This window comes from Megalobrama amblycephala, linkage group LG18, assembly GCF_018812025.1.
Source record: "Megalobrama amblycephala isolate DHTTF-2021 linkage group LG18, ASM1881202v1, whole genome shotgun sequence".
In the NCBI taxonomy this organism is placed as follows: domain Eukaryota; kingdom Metazoa; phylum Chordata; class Actinopteri; order Cypriniformes; family Xenocyprididae; genus Megalobrama; species Megalobrama amblycephala.
In genome coordinates, this window is record NC_063061.1 from 10,079,788 (window position 1) to 10,103,962 (window position 24,175).

Here is a 24,175-nt window from a genome sequence, read left to right on the forward strand (position 1 = left end):
ACTACATTTACATATTTTGTGCTCAATAAAAATACCCTGCAGTTGTACTTTTGGTATACTAAACTGGTATACTTAACTCATTTTGTACTTAATGCACTTTAATTGTGCGGAAGTAGTGCTGAGGACCAACTAAAGATATACTGAAGTATATTTGATTGTGCTAAAATGGAACTATTGCAAGTATACTTTAGGTACACTTTAAAGACTGATATTATACAAATATCATACAATCCTTATGAGTAGGGATATTAAAACACTTTTAGGCATAATATTAAGAAATGTGCATTGTGCAATACAAATACAGTTAAGTATTTTAAATAAAGTTTAATTATAATTTGATATCGGTAAGTCTTAAGTGATATGTCACTAAATATGTTAATAATTCGAAGTATACTTAGTATGAAATAAATGTACTTTAAATAGTTTTTGTTTTTTTACTAGGGGCAATTGTACATCACACATTGCTGGAAGTGATTGTAGTTTATAATTCTTCTATACATGATCAAAAACAACCTAACTTACAAGATGAAAATAGTATAATTTAATGTTTGATTATGCAAGTGATTATGTAAAATGTACAGCAGTAAGGGATAATGTACATCCAGCCGGTTGTACATTATCCGGTCAGAATAAACCCCCGACAGGGTGATCAGGACCCCGACGTGAAGGGGTTTATTCTGAGATAACAACCGTCTGGATGCACATTATCCCCCTTATTACATGGCTACTTGCCACGTAAGTAAATAATTAGGCACAAATTGCTGATCCGAGTCTAAATATTTTATTAGCTCTTTAAACGCAAAGCTTCCACGAAGAGAGCAGTTGCTAGTGCGGCAAGTTCAAACTAGACAGACATTTAAGGAATAAAGTACAGTCACACCACTTATTAAACAACATTTCACCACATAAATAATTATGGGGATGAGAAAAATTGATCTGAGATGAAACTGATTTAAAATCGTACCTGTTTATCTTATAATCCAACAGTGTACTAAACAATAGTCGCAAAATGGCAGCATCTGCGTTTGTATGAAATGAGAGAGCGAGTCCGCGATACTGGATTACATATTTAAATAACTGGAGTTTTAATATTTTATTAGCTCACCAAAACGCAAAACTTCGACAACGAAAAAACTTTCCTAGCAAGCGTATAGCGCTGCTGGCTTCAGTTACCCAGATGAGCCTGTGTTATCTGTTTTTAGCGGTTGTTATCGGGAAATAACATACCGCTGGATGATGTGATTTGACCAGTCAGAATCAAGTACTCCACAGATCTGTGTAATAATTTGCGATAATAACCAGCTGACTTTACGTTATCCCATTCCCACCTATTACCCAGCTATACTCGCCAAATAAATTGATTTGTTTAAATGTATTTATTTATTTGTTTTTTGTTTTTTAAAAAAAAAATAAGATTACATTTTTATATATATATATATATATATATATATATATATATATATCAACCCTATTTAACCTGTGTTATCAAGTAAGCATAAAATGGAAATTCACCATGTCTATTTTTTAAATGGATGTTTTAGACCTTATTTATCCATGTATGTTTTTACTTTGACCTCATAATGTTTAATCGTAATAACTGAATCTTTCAGTGAAGGCGACAGACTTCTCTCTGGTGACGTGTGCAGGACTTCTCCAATCATGTAGTCTGCTTAAACCCCGCCCCTGCAAGCTTACGTTTATCTGCCACACCCACATCTCAAAATCCAATCAACAACTGATACACAGGAGCAAGTCCCACCCTCCATTTTCTCTTTTTCAGTAATCGGTTACACTCAGACGTAGGTTACAGTACGGCAGCTACTTCCATTTCATTGTAACTTCAAAACTTCAGATGAGAATACAAATAGTCTATTACAATGTAAAAAGCAGATTGACCAATCAAAAGAAATATCAAGAAAATAAGTCTCGTCAAGCCAAGGTGTACTTCAATGATATATATTTAAATAAAATCTGTAACATATCATCAAAACCATCACAAAAATATAAGTTATATTAGAACTTGCTATGATAAAGTTGATATTTCTAGTATAATTATGCTATTTTGTTTATCAAATCACATTTTGACCATATAGTTCAAAACTCTGATAGTAAAATACAAAATAATTATAATACAGTGGTAACATTTGAGTCTGACGTAATAAAGCTTTGTAATGTGCCAGGTCACATATATCACCAAATGGTCGATCAGACAGTCTTTTAACGTTCTCAAATAAATAAAAGCGAACGTGGCAGCTTCCAACTGAAATTCACGCCTGCTTAAATCAGTGTCTCAGCTACTGTACAGAACATGGCTAATCTGCGCTTGTGTTTCTCATCTTGAAGCATGAAGGTGTCTCAAGAATGACACGGCAGTCGAGTCTTCAGAGTGGTATATTTCCAGATCATGTCAACCAGTCCATCCTTTAAAACTCTCAACTCCCGCTGTTTTTAAGCATTAGAGTCAACCACTGCAACGCATTAGCCCGTGGAACGGTCCTTTAAATAGGATGAGACATTTCATTACTCTGACACTCTCTCTTGTCAGTCTTGATAATGCCGAGTGCACCGGCTCACTTGGAGCACCTCATCACACTGTTGTTGTTCCTTGTCTGCAGGCTGAATGGTCTTTGCATTAAAATGGTCCCGTAACTCTCAACGGTACCGAGATTCTGGAAAATCATCTCGGAGCTTTGGAGTTCATTCGCTTGCTCACACCCACTTTATTTATTTCTTTGTTTTCTCTCTCTTTTTTTTAGCTGACACATTGCTCATGGGTTTTTAAAACTGTCTGGGGTTTAACAAATTACTCTTTGGAGTCCTTACAATGCTTTGAGTCTTTTGTTTTGTGTCTAAAAGTGTCCCTCATGGCCATCAACACAGATGAAACCAGGTGTCCTCCTACTTTATGATGCCATTCTGGAGATCGACCTCTGAAAGAGAAAAGAGTGAAAAGTCAATATACGCGTTCATTGCATCCTAAAATAAACAGAAGCTTTAAGGATTGAAGAGTAAGATGGGTTTACTTTGAGACCCATTTGCTTTTGTCAATATTTGATTCTAAAAACTGAAACTTTTGTCTTTTGTAATTAGCATATCAGACATTGCTTCACATTCAGGCTTATTCAACCGCTGATTGACCCTTCGCAAAGACCCGCCCCCCTTAGTTACTGTTGCTTTGTCCGACAAGCCATGGCGCTGTCAAGCCACACAGAGGGAAAAATACATCATGGAGCAAAGAGGACACTGACAACACGTCGACAGACAAGACAGAGCAGGTTACTTATGATATTAAACAAAGTCCCAGCTTTCAAACTGTGTAGTTTTTTTTAAAGAAATTCGAACAATAAAAAAGGTTTTGTGGCTCTTTAATGTGTCATGATAGATTGCTGTAGCGCCTCAGCTCAAGCGGCTCGTGAACCGATCATCTCTTCCTACTAGATAATTTATAGCATCAAATAAAGTCACCTTTATTTATATAGCGCTTTTTACAATGTAGATTGTGTCAAAGCAGCTTTACATTGATAACTGGTACATAATTTTTGCTGCACAGCAGCTCTTAGAGAATAGTGTCAATGCAGGCAGATCAAAGCACTGTTGAATAAATGTCAAGAATACTGTTGAATATCAAATGTCAAGTCAAATGTCAAGTGTCCCCAACTAAACAAGCCAAAGGCCACAGCAGCAAGGAACCCAAACTCCAACAGGTGACATCAAATAAACATGAATGAACATCAGAAGGAATGTTTTTTTGAACACGGAAAGATGTCAGTCACCCCACTATATAATCCGATTTGTCCATTCACACTGAGATAAAATTCTAAAAATCTATTTTATTTACATGTTTGTTTACATTTGCATTTATAACTATATATTTCATGTATTATTCACATATGTAAAATATTTAATAAATAATACAATATTTTTTTTAATATAAATGTATTTCCCATAATTTGTATTAGTATATACAAAAATGTATATTTATAATATAATTTTATAATGTCATTTTTATCTATGTGGTTTAGATCAGGTTTGAAAATGAAATATTTCATGTTTTTTTCCATATGAATCGGCTGCACAAAAAAAGGGGGGTTTTGTTGCCTGTCTCAGGTTTGTGTATAACATTACTGTAACATAATTTTTCAAACCACATTTATATTTTATATATATAAATGTATACATATATATTTAAAATATTACCTTATTTAATATATTAAAATATATTTTTAATAATATTTGATAACATTATTACATTTTTTTCATCTCATTTCTTCATTTTCAAAAACTTGTACTTTGAATCCCGTTTTCAAAAGTCAAAACGCCGTTGTCATGTAAATTAAAGGGTTAGTTCACCCAAAAATGAAATTTCTGTCATTAATTACTCATCCTCATGCCGTCCCAAACCCGTAAGACCTTTGTTCATCTTCAGAACACAAATTAAGATATTTTTGATAAAATCAAAATCAACTGTGTTAGCAGTTTGATACACGCTCTGAACCACTGATTCGAAACTTCGAAGCTTCATGAAGCAGTGTTTTGAAAACGCCCATCACTAGATATCGTTGAATAAAGTTGTTATTTTGTTTTTTTGGCGCACAAAAAGCATTCTTGTCGCTTCGTAACATTAAGGGTTGAACCACTGTAGATACATGAAATGTTTTAAATATGTTTTTAGTAGCTTTCTGGTCACCTAAAAGTGTTAATTATCTTGCTGTCAACGGCGGCCTCACTGAGCCATCGGATTTGATCAAAAATATCTTCATTTGTGTTCCGAGGATGAACGAAGGTCTTACGGGTGTGGAACGACATGACGATGAATAATTAATGACAGTATTTTCATTTGTGAACTAACACTTTAACAGCCAAAATGCAGAAAAAGTTTTCCATTTTTAGTTGAAACAGTGTTGTGTAAACTGCCCATCAGTCATTGCTCATTTTTGCTGCCTGTCAGAACAAAGAAATATGAGTGAACTCTTAAACAAAAACTGCCAGAAGCTTACAATAATATAGTATTTGATAAGAAATCTAACTGAAATTCCAAGTGGCTAAAAAAAAAGAAAAAAAAAGAAAGGGGTAATTTAATGCTTTGAAAATAAATAAAATGCAGCTTATTAGTGTATTGTTTTAGGTTCTCAAAATAAGTGTAAAAATGTTCTTGGTTGCCATCTGAAAGTGATAAAATGGTAATAAAATGTGCAGTCTTTTGGAAAATGATGCCCATATAGTCACTTTGTAAAAGCCTGCTTGCTTAATTGAAAACACAAATTGATGCTCCCAACCCCACCAATCAATATGCAGCAATAGAATTCTTACTTTGTTTTGACAGGACAAATACATGATGCAATCACAATAATGTATAGTGTCTCTTTTCACCTGCTCTCTCAAATATGCCAGCTAGACAAGTTCTAGCCAGTGGAGGTAATATAGTATGTCTCAATGATTGTGCTGCATGTTTACGCTGTCACACCACATCCCCAGGAACGCATCTCAATTTCCAATGACAACTGTTTCTGTATTACAGCCCTGTGTTTCATTGAGTCTACCCTAAAATATGAATCTATAGGTGCTCTTGTAGACCAACAGAGGTTTGCAGGGAACAAATTGATTGTAAAAGAAATGAAATTTTTGAGTCAATGCAAGAATTTGGAGCCTGAAGCTTTTTCTCCAGTGTGCCCTCGCTTTTCATTTTGAGATACGCACCTTGTGTCGGTCCGGCAGAGGTGCGTGACTCGTGACTTTTTTGACCCCAGAGGCTCGATTAAAAAGAAGCTGCAGAAAACTTGCGCCCTTACTCCTCTGACAGTCACAGCGGCGTGCTCCACAGAGGTGGAGGACACAAACATGGACCCTGTGGAATGATCCGTTTGCCACATCCTGCAGGAAGAGGATGAAAAAGTTGTAATTGAAAGATCATGTAACACCAGGAAACAGAACAGCAGTGCAAGCACATAGACATGTGGGGTGGCTCGATTACAGCCATGGCAGTGGTTAACGGGATTACACGTGCAGTGGCGCGCATGTCGTGAGGTGCCGTTGTCAAGGGATTTACTCTTTACTGTGCTAATTTGTCACTGAATTTGCAAAATTAAATCCAGGATGGAACCCATGTTAAGTTTCAATTTTCTGCTGAAAGGTTCACCTATTATCGTTCTAGCAAGCTAATTTAGACATCATCATTATAATTTGTCCCAGATGCTAATGCGGGGAATTATACAAAGGTGAAACGTTTGAGTGTGAAGTACAAAGCTCTTGCTCTCAGTTCATTCTGTGAGTGTCAACCCATTTCATGGTCTTGAATTACTTTATTGCAATGTTAAACTCAAGATACCCATAGAGGACTACAATCTTTCGGGCTCTGGGTGATAAGCCTCAAGTTTTAACATTTGACCTTGATTTCCTAAATATTGCCCAGTTTTCAATTTTCGCTTCAGTTAAATTGTCATCATTTGGAATGTTAACATATTATTGCTGTCAAATTGGTTAATCGCATCTAACGCACATTAATCGATTTGAGATAGATAGATAGATAGATAGATAGATAGATAGATAGACAGACACACAGACAGACAGACAGACAGATAGATAGATAGATAGATAGATAGATAGATAGATAGACAGACAGACAGACAGACAGACAGATAGATAGATAGATAGATAGATAGATAGATAGATAGATAGATAGACAGACACACAGACAGACAGACAGACAGATAGATAGATAGATAGATAGATAGATAGATAGATAGATAGATAGATAGATAGATAGATAGACACACAGACAGACAGACAGATAGATAGATAGATAGATAGATAGATAGATAGATAGATAGATAGATAGATAGATAGATAGATAGATAGATAGATAGATAGATAGATAGATAGATAGATAGATAGATAGATAGGTGTGTGTGTTTGTGACATATCAGGACACAAATTTGTATAATGACATGGGTATGACAGGTATTAAAAGGAGAGAGTGGCTTATGAGGACATTACACCATGTCCCCATTTTTTAAAAGGCTTATAAATCATACAGAATGAGTTTTTTTTTTTTTTTTTGAGAAAGTAAACAGAGAATGTGCACAGTTTCCTGTGATGGGTAAGTTTAGGGGTAGGGTTGATGTAGGGCGATAGAAAATATGGTTTGTACAGTATAAAACCAACCATGCCTGGAATGTCCCGAAAATCCACAAAAACAAACCTGTTGTGTGTGTGTATACGTCTTATTGCTTCTAAGTTTGTAACACACACATACACATACACACACACACACACACACACATATACATATATATGTATAAGTATGTGTGTGTATATATATATATATATATATATATATACACAAACTGATCAGGCTTCAATCGATTTGACAGCACTATAACAATCATTTTAATCACAAAGTGCTCTTAAAGTTTGTTTAAATGGAGACACATATCTAAAAATCATTTTTTAATTGGATTTCAAACTTTGATTTCATTATTTGTAAGTAAAAGTTAGTGTTATTTTAGTATTATTTATATATAGTTTTTATCAATATTTAGTATACGCTTAATTTTTAGTCATTTTGTTGTATCTAATATATATATTTTTGGTCATATTACTATTAGGTTAAATGTAATTTTATTTCAGTTTTAGCTTTTTTCTGTAGTTCAGTTTCTATTTATTTCCAGTTAGTCATTTTATTTAGTGCTTCAACTAATTTCAGTTTGTCTAATTTTCATTTAGTTAACCTTTTCCATCAAATATTTATATTCTATTTTATTTTTAAACAAAGACAAAACAAAACATACAAAATGTTTAATAGTTTTGTTCTTATTTTTATTTTATTATTTTCTTTTTATTAAACAAGATTTTTATTCTAATATATTATGCATATATATCAAATTCAATATTTCAAAGTATAAATACTGTATTTTGTAATAATCCAATCAAACCCAATTATTCAAATCACATTTATATTAACATCTGTATATCCAATCACAAAGAATCTAAAGTTTGCTTGGCTATAAATGTGGCAAAGTGTGATCCTATTTACAAAAATACTTTGATAATGCGATAGTTCACCCAAAAATGAAAATTCTGTCATCATTTACTCGCCCTCAAGTTCCAAACCTGTATGAATTTCTTTCTTCTGCTGAACACAAAAGAAGATATTTCGAACAACAGTTGATGGAATTGATTCCTAAAGTATTTTTTTCCATACAATGGAAGTCAGTATGGCCCATCAACTGTTTGGTTACCCATATTCTTCAAAATATCTTCTTTTGTGTTCAGCAGAAGAAAGAAATTCATACAGGTTTGGAACAACTTGAGGGTGAGTAAATGATGACAGAATTTTCATTTTTGGGTGAACTATCCTTTTAAAGGCTGTTGTAAAGGGGGTCTTTGAGAATAAGTTACCCTAGGTTCTCCAGTAAAGTTTTACCTTAACAGAACATGCTGCAGTGGTGGTCTGGCCCCTGCAGCCTGCAGTATGTAATGGTACACATCTGCATCCTTGTCCAGAGTCTCCACCACCTCACTGTGCAAGAGGTCTCTTTGCCACTGACTCTGTTCTCTTAACACGTGGTGGAAGACTTCCTGCTGCGGAGCATCCACTTCGGTCGTTCCTCTCCAGAGCCGCAAAGGGTAACCGTCCTCCACCTTCAACAATCACATTAGAGCCATCACCTCCTTATCTTTGTTTGCAGGGCATTAATAAAGATGAATTGCAAGTGCAAACTAAAACTATGTGTTTGCCCACAACTGATTATGGCTTTGGCACAAAGTTATATTATATTTGAAATCTTTTTTTCTAGAGGCAGGAATCTCTGTAAGCGCTTTGGGTCTCTAAACCCAATATTAGAACGATATTAGGATGCAAGTTTGAGGATGAGGTACAAACCTTTTTAACTGCCACATCCACATGATCACAGCTTAAGCAGGATATCCAGCCTTTAGACTTGTCTCTGACCTCCTTCAAGAGTTTTTGTGTGAGTAGAAACAGCCTGGCACGGTCCGGAAGTTCATTTTCTCCACAGTGAGACACAGAACTTGCATCATTTGAATCTTCAGTAAAGCTGCCTGCTCCCTGGTCTTCCCAGTATTTCGGTATCTGTATTGATGACAGATATAAATGTTATATATTTTATATAATACACATGCTTGCATATTAAATTTTCCATCCCCTTGGAACGCTTTGGTATTGGGGATGTGAAGCTGACGTCACACCGTTGAGTTCTGGGTAATTCTCTTGTTTAGACTCCATATTAAGAGAATTGTGCTGCCTTATTGCTAGTGAGTTTAAGGCAGTGTTTTGTATTTCTGTCGTGATTGTGAAAAATGTCGCCATTGTAGGTCATTCATGCACTGTAAAACCCGATAAGTTCAGAGTACTCAAAATTACTGTAGACAGTAAAGCAACTCAAATCTTTTAAGTAAAGAATAATTATAAATTACAATTAAGTCAAACTGAATTGTACTTAACTGTACTTAAAACTATTGTTTACCTTACATGTCAATGTTTTTTATTTTTCAATTATTTTGATGCAGTGGTTGTAAAACCCAATAAATTCAGTTAACTCAAAACATTTAAGTAAAAAAAAAAAAAAAAAAAAGATTTTATACTTCACAAATTGAGTAATTATACTTTAATTTAAATATTGAATAAACTAACACCTAATCTTTACGGTTAAGTGTTAGTTAGCACCAGCATGTGCTAATGTAACCAAAAAACTATCACTATTTACTTGCATGTACTGTTAATCAACACGCAGTATATATAGCCTTGAAGTTTTGCATCTATCCACAGGTTCTACTCTTCACCACGATGGTAACCCTAAAAACTTCAGCATCACAGAAACACATTTAAATACCAAAATAACATTAAACAATAAAGCATCTTCCCCAGTAATATTCTTGTGCAAAAACACACAAAATAACACTCAATTTCAACATTTATTCTCCCTTACAGAGTGTGACGCAAAGCATGCTGGGAACTTGAAATCTGTTTAATGTTGAATGGACTCTTTCGATAACGTCGGTTACGTCGGTAACATCGTCAATGAAGTGACATGGATGACATGACTTTATATCACTCAGTAAACTTAAAAATAATAATTTAAGTATAAGGGTTTACTCAAAAATGTTGAGCAACACAAAAATAAAACTAAACTCATTCAGAAAATGTAATTGTTTTAACTTCCATCAATGATTTAAGAGACTTTAATTGCAGTGTACTCAATCTTTATAAGTTAGTAGTACTGTTCGGGTTTACAGTGTGCTACATCAGAATTGCCATAGTAACAGAACAATTTAATTGTTTTTTTTTTTTGTTTTTTTTTTTTGGCTTTTCTACATGTAAAAACACTAAGGGAAGCAGGTTTGAAGGGTTGACGAGAACAATATTTTTGATGAAATCCGATGGCTCAGTGAGGCCTCTATAGCCAGGAATTTAATTTACACTTTCAATGCCCAGAAAGGTACTAAAAACATATTTAAAACAGTTCAGTGGTTCAACCTTAATGATATGAAGCAACTAGAATACTTTTTGTGCGCCAAAAAAATAAAATAATGACTTTTCAACAATGTCTAGTGATGGACGATTTCAAAACACTGCTTCGAAGCTTTTGTTTCGAATCAGTGATTCGGAGCGCCAAAGTCACGTGATTTCAGCAGTTTGACACATGATCCAAAACGCTGATTCAAAACAAAAGATTTGAAGCAGTGTTTTGAAATTGGCCATCACTAGATTTTGTTGAAAAGTCGTTATTTTGGGGGTTTTTTTTTTGGTGCACAAAAAGTATTCTCGTCGCTTTATAATATTAAGGTAGAGCCACTGTACTCAAATTAACTGTTTTTAGTACCTTTCTGTGCACTGAAAGTGTAAATTAACTTGCTGGCTATAGAGGCCTCACTTAGCCATTGGATTTCATCAAAGATATCTTAATTTGTGTTCTGAAGATAAACAAAGGTCTTATTTTCATTTTTGGGTGAACTAACCCTTTAATAATGTAACTGATTAAACCCACTGCCTATCACTCAATAAAATAACCAATCAAATAATCTAATTGCTGAGTGTTTTTGAAAGTTTTGTGTTCTGTTTGGTTTAAAATGACCTTTGCGAGTATGACTCTCACAGCTTGTCTGTTTGTGAATTAGCAGAACTTGCACACAGCCACTGCAAAACTGTTCAGCTTCTAGGAATTTGAATTCGGTTGTCATGTGTTGAAATAAATATATATAAAAAACAGCATGTCGGTGTCTATCCGCTAACTGTGACCCACATTCTCTGATTTCCCTCCGTGGCCATAGGAAAGTGAGTATTTACAATGGCAACAATCAAACTTCAGTTACATTTAAATGATTCCAATGAAGAAATGTATCGACTTCTTTCAGCTTGTTGAACACATTATTTTTATTTGGACATTTCTAGCGTGTGACGGCTGAGGAAGCAGCAGCAAGCGCCCAACATGTGATACTGTTTTCATGGTAACCAGATATATTGTGAACATAATTCTGCAAAACTACAGTGAAAACAGCAAATTATCATACAGTGAACTAAAATAGCTTCTCTTTCCTCGAAACAATCGCATGGAGAATGTGAATATTTAATTTAAATGCAAAAACAAAACAAAAGGTGCAGGTATCGGCAGCAACCCAAGGCATTTAGGCATGTAGACATGGTGAAGATGATCTGGAGTTCAAACTGAGCATCAGAATGGGGAAGAAAGGTGCTTTTGAACAATCATCTCTAGTGTTTATAGAGAATGGTTCAAAAATGAGAAATTATCCAATGAGCAGCAGTTCTGTGGGTGAAAGCGTCTTGTTGATGCCAGAGGTCAGAGGAGAATGACCAGACTGGTTCGAACTGATAGAAAGGCAACAGTAACTCAATAACCACGTGTTAAAGCAGATGTATGCAGAAGAGCATCTCTGAACGCATATACGTCAAACCTTGAAGCAGATGGGCTACAGCAGTAGAAGACACACCAATGCTACTCCTGTCATCCAAGAACAGGGATCTGAGGCTACAATTTGCACGGGTTCACCAAAATTGGTCAATAGAGGACTGGAAAAACGTTGCCTGGTCTGATGAGTCTCAATTTCTGCTGCAACATTCAGATGGTAGGGTCAGAATTTGGCGTAAACAAGTTGAAAGCATGGATCTATCAATCCTTGTATCAACAGTTCAGGCTGGTGGAGGATATTTTCTTGTCAGACTTTGAGCCCCTTAATACCAAATGACCATTGTTTAAATTCTGATGGCTACTTCCAGTAGGATAACGCGCCATGTCACAAAGCTCAAATCATCTCAAACTGTTTTCTTGAACATGACATGAGTTCACTATTCTCAAATGGCCTCCACAGTCACCAGATCTCAATCCAATAGAGCACCTTTGGGATGTGGTGGAATGGGAGATTCGCATCATGGATGTGCAGCCGACAAATCTGCAGATGCTATCATGTCAATATGGACCACAATCTCTAAAGGAATGTTTCCAGCACCTTGCTGAATCTATACTTCGAAGAACTAAGGCAGTTCTGAAGGCAAAAGAGGGTCGAACCCAGCAAGGTGTACCTAATAAAGTGGCTGGCGAGTGTATTTACAAGTAGAAAAACTCATTCACTTTGAACAGTTGTTTTATAAAGAACCCCCTTTTCACATTTCCCGGGTTCTCAGAAGCAGAAGTTGTTATAAACTTCTATAGTGGTGAATGGAAACTGCAAGAAATATGTATTTTGTATTCCCATTTGCTCCAATAGCAAAAGAGGGGGGAAAATTATTGAGAGATTGATTACCTTGGTCAGAAGAGAAAAAGATTTAGCAGCCGTTTAGCAGCCACATAGCAGGATTAACTAGTTTTTCTGAAATTAATGCCAAGGTAATATAACTCAAAGTATAGTAAATGTACATTATTTTTAAAAAAATTGAAAATAGAAAAAAATATATATTTTTTTAATATAAATTGTTAAAATATTTTCTTTGTATTATGTAAGAAGTAGTATTACTATGGAAAAGGATTAGGGCCAAGCAATAATAAAAAAATAAAACCATCTTGAGATTAAAGTTGTTAAATTTCGAGAAAAAACTCGTTAAATTTAGAGAAAAAAGTCGAGATAAAATGTTGAGAATAAACTCGTTAAATTACAAGAAAAAAATCGTTAAATTTCGAGAAAAAAGTTGAGATAAAATGTTGAGAATAAAGTCATTAAATTATGAGAAAAAAGTCGTTAAATTACGAGAACAAATTCGTTAAATTATGAGAAAAATGTCGTTAAATTTCGAGAAAAAAGTCGAGATAAAATGTTGAGAATAAACTCATTAAATTATGAGAATAAAATCATTAAATTACGAGAAAAAAGTCGTTAAATTATGAGAACAAATTCGTAATTTAACGAATTTGTTCTCGTAATTTAACGACTTCTTTATTCTCAACATTTTATCTTGACTTTTTTCTCGAAATTTAACGAGTATTTTCTCGAAATTTAACAACTTTAATCTCAAGATGGTTTTATTTTTTTATTATTGCTTGGCCCTAATCCTCTTCCGTATATTACCCTCAAAACTACATTACATTTCTTATTACTATTACAAAATGTGGCACATTTAATAATTTCTGATCAGCTGAATTAAAAATTTAAGATTTTTTAATAATACAATTTCAGGAAATAGTATTTATTTATTTATTTGAATTGAATTCTGAAGTTAACAAGTTGATTTTTTCCAGGCATAAAACTGTAAAACCCCTGGTTTGGAACTTTTTTTCCCCGTTTAACACCTGGGATGAGAAAAAACCCCAGTGTGAGCTGTAAGCATGTTCAGATTGCATGCAGCTGGGGTGCTGATAGTCATTAGCACTAAACTCAATGCACATAGTGCTCTGTACCTGGAAAAGTCGAGAGCATTCAGTAACCATATGGGACAGTCCTTGTGTTGCAGCCAGGTTCTCACTTAGATCCCTCTGGTCCGGCCTCCCCAAGCTGTATTTCCGTTGTCTAGATCTGTGTCCAAAAGCAGAAAATGGCACAAATTTAAGATATTGTTTACAAAGAGCTGAGTAAAACAGCTTTGCAGCCAACCAAATGAGTAACACTCCCTCCTATAGGCTTAACTGGGGACCCAGAGGGAAAAAATGGTATTGATATGATAAGACACTGGTGTTCTCATGTTTTTTTTTTTTTTTGTCAAGAAAATTTGAATTGAGAGATGGGATTGCTGACACAAAGCCTGCATTTTATTTCACAACACATTTAGTCAATTTGCTTCTTTTCTAGTGGTTCTTCTTATAGCAGCACGCCGAATCTAAGCATGGAAATGTTATCTGCCGTGCCAATGCATAGCAGCGCATCCACAGCTCAGCAGGAGGGCAAAGAGAGCTTGTTGGCTCTGAGGCAACTGGCTTGCAGCAATAGGGGGAGTTTCATCAATTGCCTTCAAGTCAGCCTCTTGGATGCGTTTGCCCAGGCAGGACTGTGACGTAACTGCCTCACTTTCCTCTTTACCCTCAAAACACTCCAGAAAACAAACTAGTGTCCATAGCATTACTATACTTCAGAGCCAAAAGTATTAGATAACTTGTTGTGGAACATATGCCAAACATTCATTAGTCCTTATCTTCTCAAAAATAAAGTTTGAAGGGACCAGATTTGGAAATATTAATCCCAATTTCCTGTAGAATCTGTCTTTCAGACGCTCTTCCAGCGTTTCATTAACCAGCTGAACAGTATTACAGATACAATATCTCCCTTATCTGTGAAATTAAAGCCAGATGTTGAACTGCGCTGTTACATAAGCTGTGCTCACACAAAACTGACCCAACAACTGTGGCGTACAAAACGGTAAAAAAGATTTTTTGTATTGATGTAATCTTTATTGTGAAAGATGACAAGCCTTAAATAAAAAATGGAGCTGGTTACAATAAAAATGGTTACAATAAAAATGCTTATTGGATGTCCAGAACAAAAGTATGGGCACCAATGCAATATTATGTTAACAATATAATATGTTATGTAACCGTTACAATGCAACTGATTATAGTTTTGATGGCTTAGACCTACCTCATGCTGGTTCTGTCTCTTTTGAAAGAGTTGAGGTGGAACAGAGAGGGCGCCAAGCACACAGCGATGTTGGTTGGGGTCATCTGGTTCTCCTCCACGCAGGCGACCACCTCTTGGAGGAAAAGGAGGAGGCTCTGAAGAGCCTCCCTGTTCTCATCAGGCAGGAGGTAGATGGCTGCTTGAACCCCCGCAAACTGCTGATCTTTTGGGAAGTCTGTAAGGAAATCATAAATGCAGAATAATAGCTTGGAAGAAGATGCTTTTCTTGGTCTCTAATGCAATCAAATTAAACAATTGGTTACTCTTGATGTATGTAACTATAGTAGATTATGGAGTCAAATATTTTGCTTTGTTTCAACTTGAGCTAGCTTACATTGGTAGATGTGCAGGAAGCTTTCACACAGTTTGCTGGAGAAGATGGGTTCAGGTAGGTCTCTGAAATACTGTTTCACCATGTCAGCCACATCAAAAGCCGACTGATTTTCAAAGGACACACCATCGGGGTCAGCCTCCACCATGTCCCTTAAATTTTGAATGCGGGATTTAACCCCAGACTTTCGGAAGAGCCCAACCTGTCGGGTTCAAAGAGATATGTGTTGGCGAAGAGGACAAACTGTTATATACTGAAATTATGCAGTTTATTCTACTGTAAATATCATATAATATGCATGGATAGAAACTTAGTCGATAACACGTCAGTCATAAATCACATTTATACACTGTAAAGCGGAATAAGTTGGCTAAACTCAAAAAATTTGAGGCAATCAATTGTCTCAATTTTTAAGTTAAAAAATTTAAAGATGGCAGATTTATATTTTGTACTCATACATTTGAATTGTTCTTAACTTGAAATATTTAAGTATACTAATTCATACATTTAACTTAAAATGATCATGTAACCTCAATGTAAACATTCATTAGTGTAAATTTAGGTAGCTATAACAAGCTAAACAGAAAATACTAACTTGCTAATTAGCTAACATGTTAACAATATAACACTTGCTTAATGAGTACAGCAATATGAGGCATTTAACATACTTGCTCTCAAACCAAGCCGCATGCACCACTTGTCACCATGATGGTAACTCTCCAAAAACCCACATTAACAGAAACTCTTCTAAATTAGCATAACAAAACATAACTTCACTACTTCACTAATCATAAATCTACACTTAACATTAATCTTGCACACACACACACACACACATACACACACACACACACACACACACACACACACACACACACACACACACACACACACACATACACATATATTATATAACACTTAATTTTAGCATTTAATCTCCCTTTCGAGTGTCATGGGCAAAGCATGCTGGGAAACAGAAATCCCAGCCCAGATTCAGTTAAACTTAAGTTTGTCTAAATTAAAAGAAATGAGTTCATTAAACTCAAAACAATGAAATAGTTCAGTTTACTTAAAATATATCAGTTCTGTGAACTTGAAAGAAAAAGAAAGTGCTAAATACTCATTAAAGTTGATTTTGTACTAATTTGTTTAATTTGTTTAATTTAATTTGTCCTACTCAAATCAATTAATTTTTTAGGGTTTACAGTGTAGAGTGCAGATATGGATTCAGCATGTCTAGTCTCATGGGAAAAAATGTGACTCTGCATACATTTATGCACAACCTGAATTTCAGGAAAAATTGTAAAAAGTGTCCACTAGTGGTTCTGAAGTAAGACTTCTGCACTCTTTGAGAAAACACGGTTTCAGATCAGTAAAATGCACCTCTGGTAGACATTGAAACCTTGATTTTACACATTATTTAAAATTCCTTTTATGGATTATTTGTTAATGACCATTTCTGTTGACGAGAATAATTCTGATGTAGAGTCATGTTTTCCCTTTAGCAAGAAAAACTGCTGTTTAATATAAGCCAATTTTTTTTTTTGATGATTATGCAAATTCAACTTTGTACATTTAGCTTTTATTGAAACAGCCTCTATTTTTGGTCGGTGACTGGATGGCATACCTGATCCAAGCACTCGGTCCTTAAGAACTCCATTGCTCTCAAAATGCTTGGTGGCAAAGGTTTCCCCGATTGCTGGATGCTCTGGATCAAAGGCACCTCAAACACCTTTCTGCTCTTATGTTCTGAGGGTTTAACCTTTCGGTAGACTTTTGGCACAGTCCTAAAATGGCAGAAGTGCAGAATGATGTATTTTTAGTGACTTGCATTATGCAACTACATTTGTCTGAGATAATGAAATGTTGTGCTAAATTGAAAGTAGAAGTAGCAGCGTATATTTAGCAGATCACATTAACCATATTAGCAGTGTTGTGAGGCTCTCATGCACATCAGCATCAGTGATAAATATTTGCATGTGTTGAACTGACATTTCATTTGTTTGTTGTATTAAGCTTCTTGTTATTTTCTCTGTCTGAGCTTGAGGAATCTAGTAGTAAAGAAATAAAGCAATTAGAATGGATGTAGTGGTTTTAATCTTTGAGTACATATTGGCCTGCTGGCGAAAGGCTCGTGATGAGTTTCGAACTGTCCCTTTCGTTTAGCAAAGCCCATATTGATTTACATTCTGAAAGGCCTTTTTTCATTAGACAGTGAACTTGCTGCCATGACTATAGGCTGTGTAGTAGAGAAGATAACCTGACAGCAATTTAAGTCCTGCTTCTCATTATTTCTATATAAATCAGGTTCAGGGACCTTGAGATAAAACTTCAAAGCCAATTAAATTCGGTTTTGCCGGAGCCAACTAATACGACAAAAATTGGATTTTCAAAATTTCATACAATTTAGTTTCTCTTGATAGCGTTAGCCTCAATTACCCCTTCATTTCTCTTCTAGCCTAACTCTCCTCAACATCAAGCTAGGTTGTTCAATTAAAGACAATATCAGTATACACCCCTAGTGACTCAATGTGATTGTTTAGATTCAAGAGGCTCTGCATTCTACACAAATTTGCAATAACCAGTCTCATATATTGTTTACTGTAGAAGAGAGAAAGAAATTTTGAATGAACAGCTTATCTGAAATCAAGTGAGCTGACTCGCAGTGAGGATGCTGAATACTCAAGCAAGCGATCAATGTGAATGCGGGGGTAGAGCGTTGTTTCTTTTGTAGTTAGCTCAATGGTTGTTAAAACAAATAGCCCAATTACTCCTCTCCCAAGAAGTCAATTATCCTCTCCTCTTCTGCTTTTTTTTTTTTTTTGTCCAGTTAACTACACAAAACATGTTATTAATTGCTCCATGGGGAGCTTAGTTCTCAGATTTGGGTTAAATATGAAGCTAGCAAAAGGCAAATCTTTTCTATGAGTGATCTGATCCTAGTCCTTAAACATATTGAAATGTGTTTCATGTGTGGTGACTTGTAGGGAGTGTCATCAATCACCAATAGATAAGAGTTTTCATTGTATTTCACTTATCCAGTTGTTTAAACGATTATGTCAACAAACAGAATGTACGAACCCACAGTTACTCCTGAATTGGACATCAATGGACTCAATTTCACAAAGAACAAATCTTCATTGTTAATCTATATCTTCCCTTGCTATCACATGGCCGAATCTCAGTGTGAGAGTGTCTTCCAAAGTGGTAAAAAAGACCAAGCAGCCTATGGTATGAGAGGGTTCACTTTCGTTTTCCCTCACTCGTTTTGAACTCACTACTCTTGTCTATTTTGTCTGCTGAGAGATTTTCCAAGGTTGTTACTCAGCATAAATAATGAATTAATCTCTAAACAGCAGGTCTCTCACTCTCTATTTCTTCCTCTCTCATTGTCTCAGTGTTTTTTAGGCAAGCTACTATTACCAGATTGTATCTATCCCTCTTCCCCTCCCCTGCTTCTCTTCTTCACCCCATCTTACCAGTTCCAGCCTTGTTTGCTGAAGGGTGAGTGCTTGTCCATCAGAGCCGTGAGCCTGAGAAGGCTCAGTCTTTGCAGCATGGAGACATGTGGTGCTGATTTTGCCTGTATGCCTGTGCTGGGGTTACTCAGTGAAAGCATCTGTGCACTGGACCAGTGGGGCCTCTGAATTCTGAAATGTAGGAAATGAACCAACTTTTGTATAAATACGCTTTGTCAGTGCATGTTTAATGGTCTTGCAAGCATTTGCTCTTTATTGAATGAGGGAGACGTGTACACTAAATCCCTAGCATGTTCAATTGCTAGCAATTCAATCAGACACTTCTTGTTCCAGCTGCCTTAACAAAATGGTAGTTTGAGTCTCTTACCGATCAGTATGCTCTGTAGGCCGAGCAGTGTGTGCAAATGCTTCTGGGTTCTTGTTGTACGTCTCCTCTAGGGCAGCTTCATCTGTCTCTTCTGGCTCTTTGATCTCAAGGTGGATGTCAGTCAGAGAGGAGGGTGAGGGAGAACCCGAGTGGGAAAAATCTGAATCCCCGTCCTCTGATAACTTATCTGTCCAAGAGGTTACCAACTGCTGCAGGCCACAAATGCGTTCCATTACACTGTCCAAAGCTGAGAAGACATCATCATCCAAAATCTGCATGTGATCTGGGACATTGTCGTAAATGCTGACGCGGTGATCACAAGTAGCCAGCGGGCTGCATGCTTGTTCCTGGTCCTTGGAGCTACTGCTTTTACAACGTCTACCTCGGTAACCATGGAAGCTTCCAGTCCTCCAGTTGACCGAAGTGTTGTCGATAGGCAAGAAGGCGCTGTTGTGGGAGAGCACAGTTGGGAACGTCCCTGGCTTGTGTCCATGGGGAATTTCAAAGACGGGGTTGGCGTCAAGGTTGCGCTGGTTGTTGAAATGCTGCTCGTTGATTTGCTTCTGGCTGTCGTCTTGTTTGGGCAGCCCCGGGCGTTTGCAGTTGCTGCGCACCTTGGTCACAGGGCTTGGCGTGCTGACGGCACTGCTACTTTCAGACGGACTGCTACTGGATCCAGAGGGCGGTGAGCAGGATGCAGGACTTCCAGTCTTGTCTTGGAGCCTTGCTAAGTCTAGACATTGAAGATGCTTCAGCCTTTCCTCGCCAAGACCTTCCTGGATAATTGGTCCACTTATGACAAGTCTGGTTTTCCCACTTTGGGTGTGTGGCTGTAGCGGGCTTCCTCTTAATCTGAGTTTCTCCATTTTCCGGAGAAGGCTTTTGCCTTTTTTTACTGGAGGCTTTTCAGCAAGGCACTCTTCACTACTCAAAGTGTGATGTTCACTGGGGGATGGAGGTCTGCTGGAAGAAGTGTCGGGAGATTGGGGCTTGTAGTTCGAGGAGCATCTGGAGGAGCTACGACTTGTTTCGGGTTCCTCTGCTGTTTTGTTGGGAGCGCTTCCCCCATCGCTGTCAGCATTACTAGAGCTATGAGTGGAACAAAGCTCATGGCATTCACCACTATCAGAAAGAGAGGCCTCACAGCTTCCAGATCTCCTCAAACTTGAAATAGGGCTGTTCAGTGAGTGCAGTAGCTCCCCATCATCCACACGGATCCAACGCCTGCTCTTCCTGTCGAATGACCATTTTGGGCTGATTGCATAGAGGCCTTCTTCCTCCTCTTCATCTCTCTACATGGACAAAATTATGTGTTATACACAGCGAAGGATGGTGGGAAGGAAACTTTTCCCCAGGCTTTCTTTTGTTTATACACTGTGTTTACATGTATCATCTCTAGAGTCTTCTCTCAAACTCACCCTTCTTTTGGACCGGCTCAACTCCAGCTTCATCTCCACACACTTGTTTAAGGTACTTAATCTCCTGAAAGCAAAAGAAAACACTGATGTCAAACAGGAAGACAGCATGATGTTCCTCTCAAATTCCTCCCGCTGTGATTAGCATCTTATTCTACGTCAGCATAGCATGAGCTCTTGCTACAGAGGGGTGAAAGCACTACCTGCAGAGAGAATCTAAGGCATCCTTATCCAGAAATTCATGATCACTCTTCACACAGTCTATGTCAATAGGGAAACCGCAATCTGGAAGGCAAACAAAGTTAATTGAATTGTAGTACAATAATATTTGCAATTTATTAGGACACATGGTTAAAGTATACAATGAGAAATCATAAAAATAAATATTTACCGGTGAATAACTGTGCATACTGAGGAAAACCAGCTGCATGAAGCCAATCGCAAGCCTCTTTTGCTTCAATCTCTGCAAAGAGAATCAGTGCATATAAAGTATGTCATTTCTGGTTGTTTAGCTTTTATGAGGCTAACATAGGCAAACTACTGTATTACCACTTAATTCAATTTATTTTTTAATTGACATTGAAAGTGGAGCATTTTTTTTCAAAGCCATTTTATCCCACCCCAAGTTTATCAACCATCCTCTCATTTAATTAATTTCATGTGGATTAAAAGTGGAGGCTGGCTAATTTGCTGCTAATTGAATGTCTTTGGCTTTAACATGGTTGACCAAAAGAAGGCAGGCAGCAGGCACACGATTCCACTCTTGCTTGCTGCTTCTATTCCTCTGTCACTCATTTACTTTCACCTTTTTAGATTTTTTCCTAACATAACACTGCCAGGAACAGATGGTGGAAACAAATCCTTTCTTTGCACTGACTGGCGATCCATAAAAACCTTGCGTAGGATTCTATCTTTCTCATAAGCGGCGAAGGGGTCAGGGGAAGACAGCTGGATCTGTGCTACAAAGAACAGATGGCTCAGATATGTAAACATAGGGACCAAGTTAATGCTGCCACTCCCTGACTCTCCACTCTCTGACGCAGGAGTGGCATGTAAAGGACTGTGCTGGGTCCGATGGCCTCATGTAGCTGCATTGCAGATGACATGCAGATTAGCACTGTGGCTTGCAGTCAGCTTGCATTACTGTAGCTTATCTGGGCTGTTGAATTCTGGTCTGGATTAATGAGCATTGCAAATCAGAAGTTTCTCAGACAGTGGGTGTGAATTTGGAAGGAAACTTGTGGGAAATGTGTACATACTCATTCTGGTAGCTGACGCAATAAATGCTACCTCTGCAAATTACTGTTCCAGCCATTTTTCGAGAACTCTAGCATGGGAATTATATAAGCGTGATCATATCACATGGCTCTCCACTGTTTAATAGAGCTGAGCAGGGAAAGGCACTTCCTTTTCCAAGTACCTCAGGCGGCCCTACAGGAAGTTGTGCTTTTAGGGTTTGGATGCTGATAACAGATGTGGTTTGTGATTGTCCCCCACCCACCCCGGAGATCTCTAGAAGACTACAAGCATCTGAATGGTCTGGGAGGGTCTTGGCTAATGGTGCTACGTGCCATACAGGCTGTAAGCTATGAATGATACAAAATGCTGTTAGATTGGTTGGCTGATACATCCCTTCCTCCTTGCAGGAGGCACATAGACACTCCAGGTTGAAGCCACCTAATAAAGTGCTACAGCAGGACCCCTGGGGCTTCAGCAACTGCCATAAACACCTACCTTCAGAGGAGCACTCAGAGAGTCGATTGACATAAGAAAGGCATCTATGGGACCCCTGAGGGGTGGAGAACATCATGTTTGGCTGACAGCTTGAACAGTTCTAACCTTGAGAGTCTTGGCAGAGCTCAAGCAGAGCAACCTTTAGCTTTTGAATAAGCTCAGAAATAAATTGAAGATATTTAAGAGAAACTTAAAATTTTGTGAAGGCTTCCAAAGTCTAGAGAAGCAAATTTGTGTTAAGATTCAATATATTGTTTGCATGTATGTGCTTATGTTTGATAATAATAGAATAGGTACAGTTCTATATGAAAAATAAAACTTGTCATTCATTTCATTCAAAATGTTGAAGCTAAAATGGTATGTTTTTTTCTGTGTTAATAATTTTGAATTGTCATTGTACTTTTATAAAACCTTTATTCACATCCCAGATGATCACACTTCACTTTGCAATACACTAGTGGTTCATAGAGTTGGTACAATCCTGTAAAATTAAATGTGTGAAAGATAAGTGAGATTCATGGCTTAAATCTTTTGGTTTTTGACAGCAGTGCAAGTCAAACACCCCACAGGGAGAAGGTCTGCTGCTCCAACGTGAGTATTTGTATGCATTTTATGTAAAATGTGGTTTTACCACACGTCCATTTACTTGCATTTTCACAGATATTATTAAAACATACTGATGTATAGCGTCTAAAACATGTAAATCCTTTCCATATGAATTACTTTACAAATGTACAAATGAATCCAATGAGTATTTAATTCATGGAATTAATCAATTGATTCTATTGGTTGATTCTGTTGTTTTTGACCAATGAGATTACTTTCAGTTGCATTTATTAAACACTGTTGGCTCATTTACTTTGGAATTATAACATTTCATTCAGTTCTGTGTCTTCTGGTGCCAGCTCTATTCAAAGTATTACTTATGTAATATTTATTTTGTTTGCCATGGAACATGGCAGTTTTCTAAATATGAACCCATAAAATACACCACAAACACACCATAAAATGATCATCCATTTTATTCTTGCACTATAATCCAAATCTTCTAAATCGTATGACTGCATTATTTGCGGAACTGAACCAAATTCAAATCTTTATTCAACGATCTTCATCTACAACGAAGTAGCGAATGTAAGGCTGTGTGTCCATCAAAGTGTTTTTTTCCCTGATGCTAGCACATTTTTCCCAATTGTTTTCAATGGGAGCTCCACTTTTTTCAAATGGCAGCAGCGTGGCAAGGTGCTGTTTTTTTATGCTGAGCTCTTTTTTACCGGTCGCCAAGAGAGTTGAAGAATGTTCAATGCTCATCATCATCACTTTTTTTCCCAGCTGTCCAATCACAGTGGAGGAGGGGCGGGACAAATTCCACACTGACCAACCACCACATTCTGCTAGTTCAACGATAACAAACAACCACAAGCAAATCAGATACTAGTAAAAGTTCAGCAGCTATTCCTATACAGCGTCTTAACTGAAAAAAACCCCAAAACAAAACAAAAATAAACAAACAAACAACAACAACAAAAAAGATGGGGGGGATGGGGGGGAGGTAACCCCCCCAATATTCAAATCCATCAGTTACAACCCCCCCAATATTTCAACATGAAAATCACAGTAGATCTATACTAACATATGTATAAGTCATTTATTTTGTAACAATAATTTTGTTTCTAATCGAATATGAGTTTGTCATAATAAATTAGTCAAAAAAGTACCCCCCTTCCATTGGTAACGCCCAACCAATGAGCGTCGCACTTTCACCAAAACAACG

At 36.9% G+C, this 24,175-nt stretch overlaps 1 protein-coding gene across 2 annotated transcripts in view; it reads right to left on the minus strand.

Annotated features, from left to right (window-relative positions):
* Positions 1-1,670: 1,670 nt before the first annotated feature.
* The window catches only part of si:dkeyp-23e4.3 (rho GTPase-activating protein 7), a 68,830-nt gene continuing 46,325 nt past the window's right edge, over positions 1,671-24,175 (minus strand). For both annotated transcript variants that reach the window (XM_048167283.1, XM_048167284.1), the window contains exons 2-14: positions 21,059-21,130; positions 20,871-20,952; positions 20,671-20,734; positions 19,253-20,544; positions 18,886-19,056; positions 17,034-17,193; positions 15,410-15,608; positions 15,037-15,250; positions 13,866-13,980; positions 8,882-9,091; positions 8,423-8,640; positions 5,698-5,871; positions 1,671-2,930 (exon numbers count right to left, since the gene is read on the minus strand). In XM_048167283.1, coding sequence (XP_048023240.1) covers positions 2,804-2,930; positions 5,698-5,871; positions 8,423-8,640; positions 8,882-9,091; positions 13,866-13,980; positions 15,037-15,250; positions 15,410-15,608; positions 17,034-17,193; positions 18,886-19,056; positions 19,253-20,544; positions 20,671-20,734; positions 20,871-20,952; positions 21,059-21,130 — 3,098 coding nt within the window. In that variant the 3' untranslated portion in view covers positions 1,671-2,803. The remainder of the gene's footprint in view (positions 2,931-5,697; positions 5,872-8,422; positions 8,641-8,881; positions 9,092-13,865; positions 13,981-15,036; positions 15,251-15,409; positions 15,609-17,033; positions 17,194-18,885; positions 19,057-19,252; positions 20,545-20,670; positions 20,735-20,870; positions 20,953-21,058; positions 21,131-24,175) is intronic.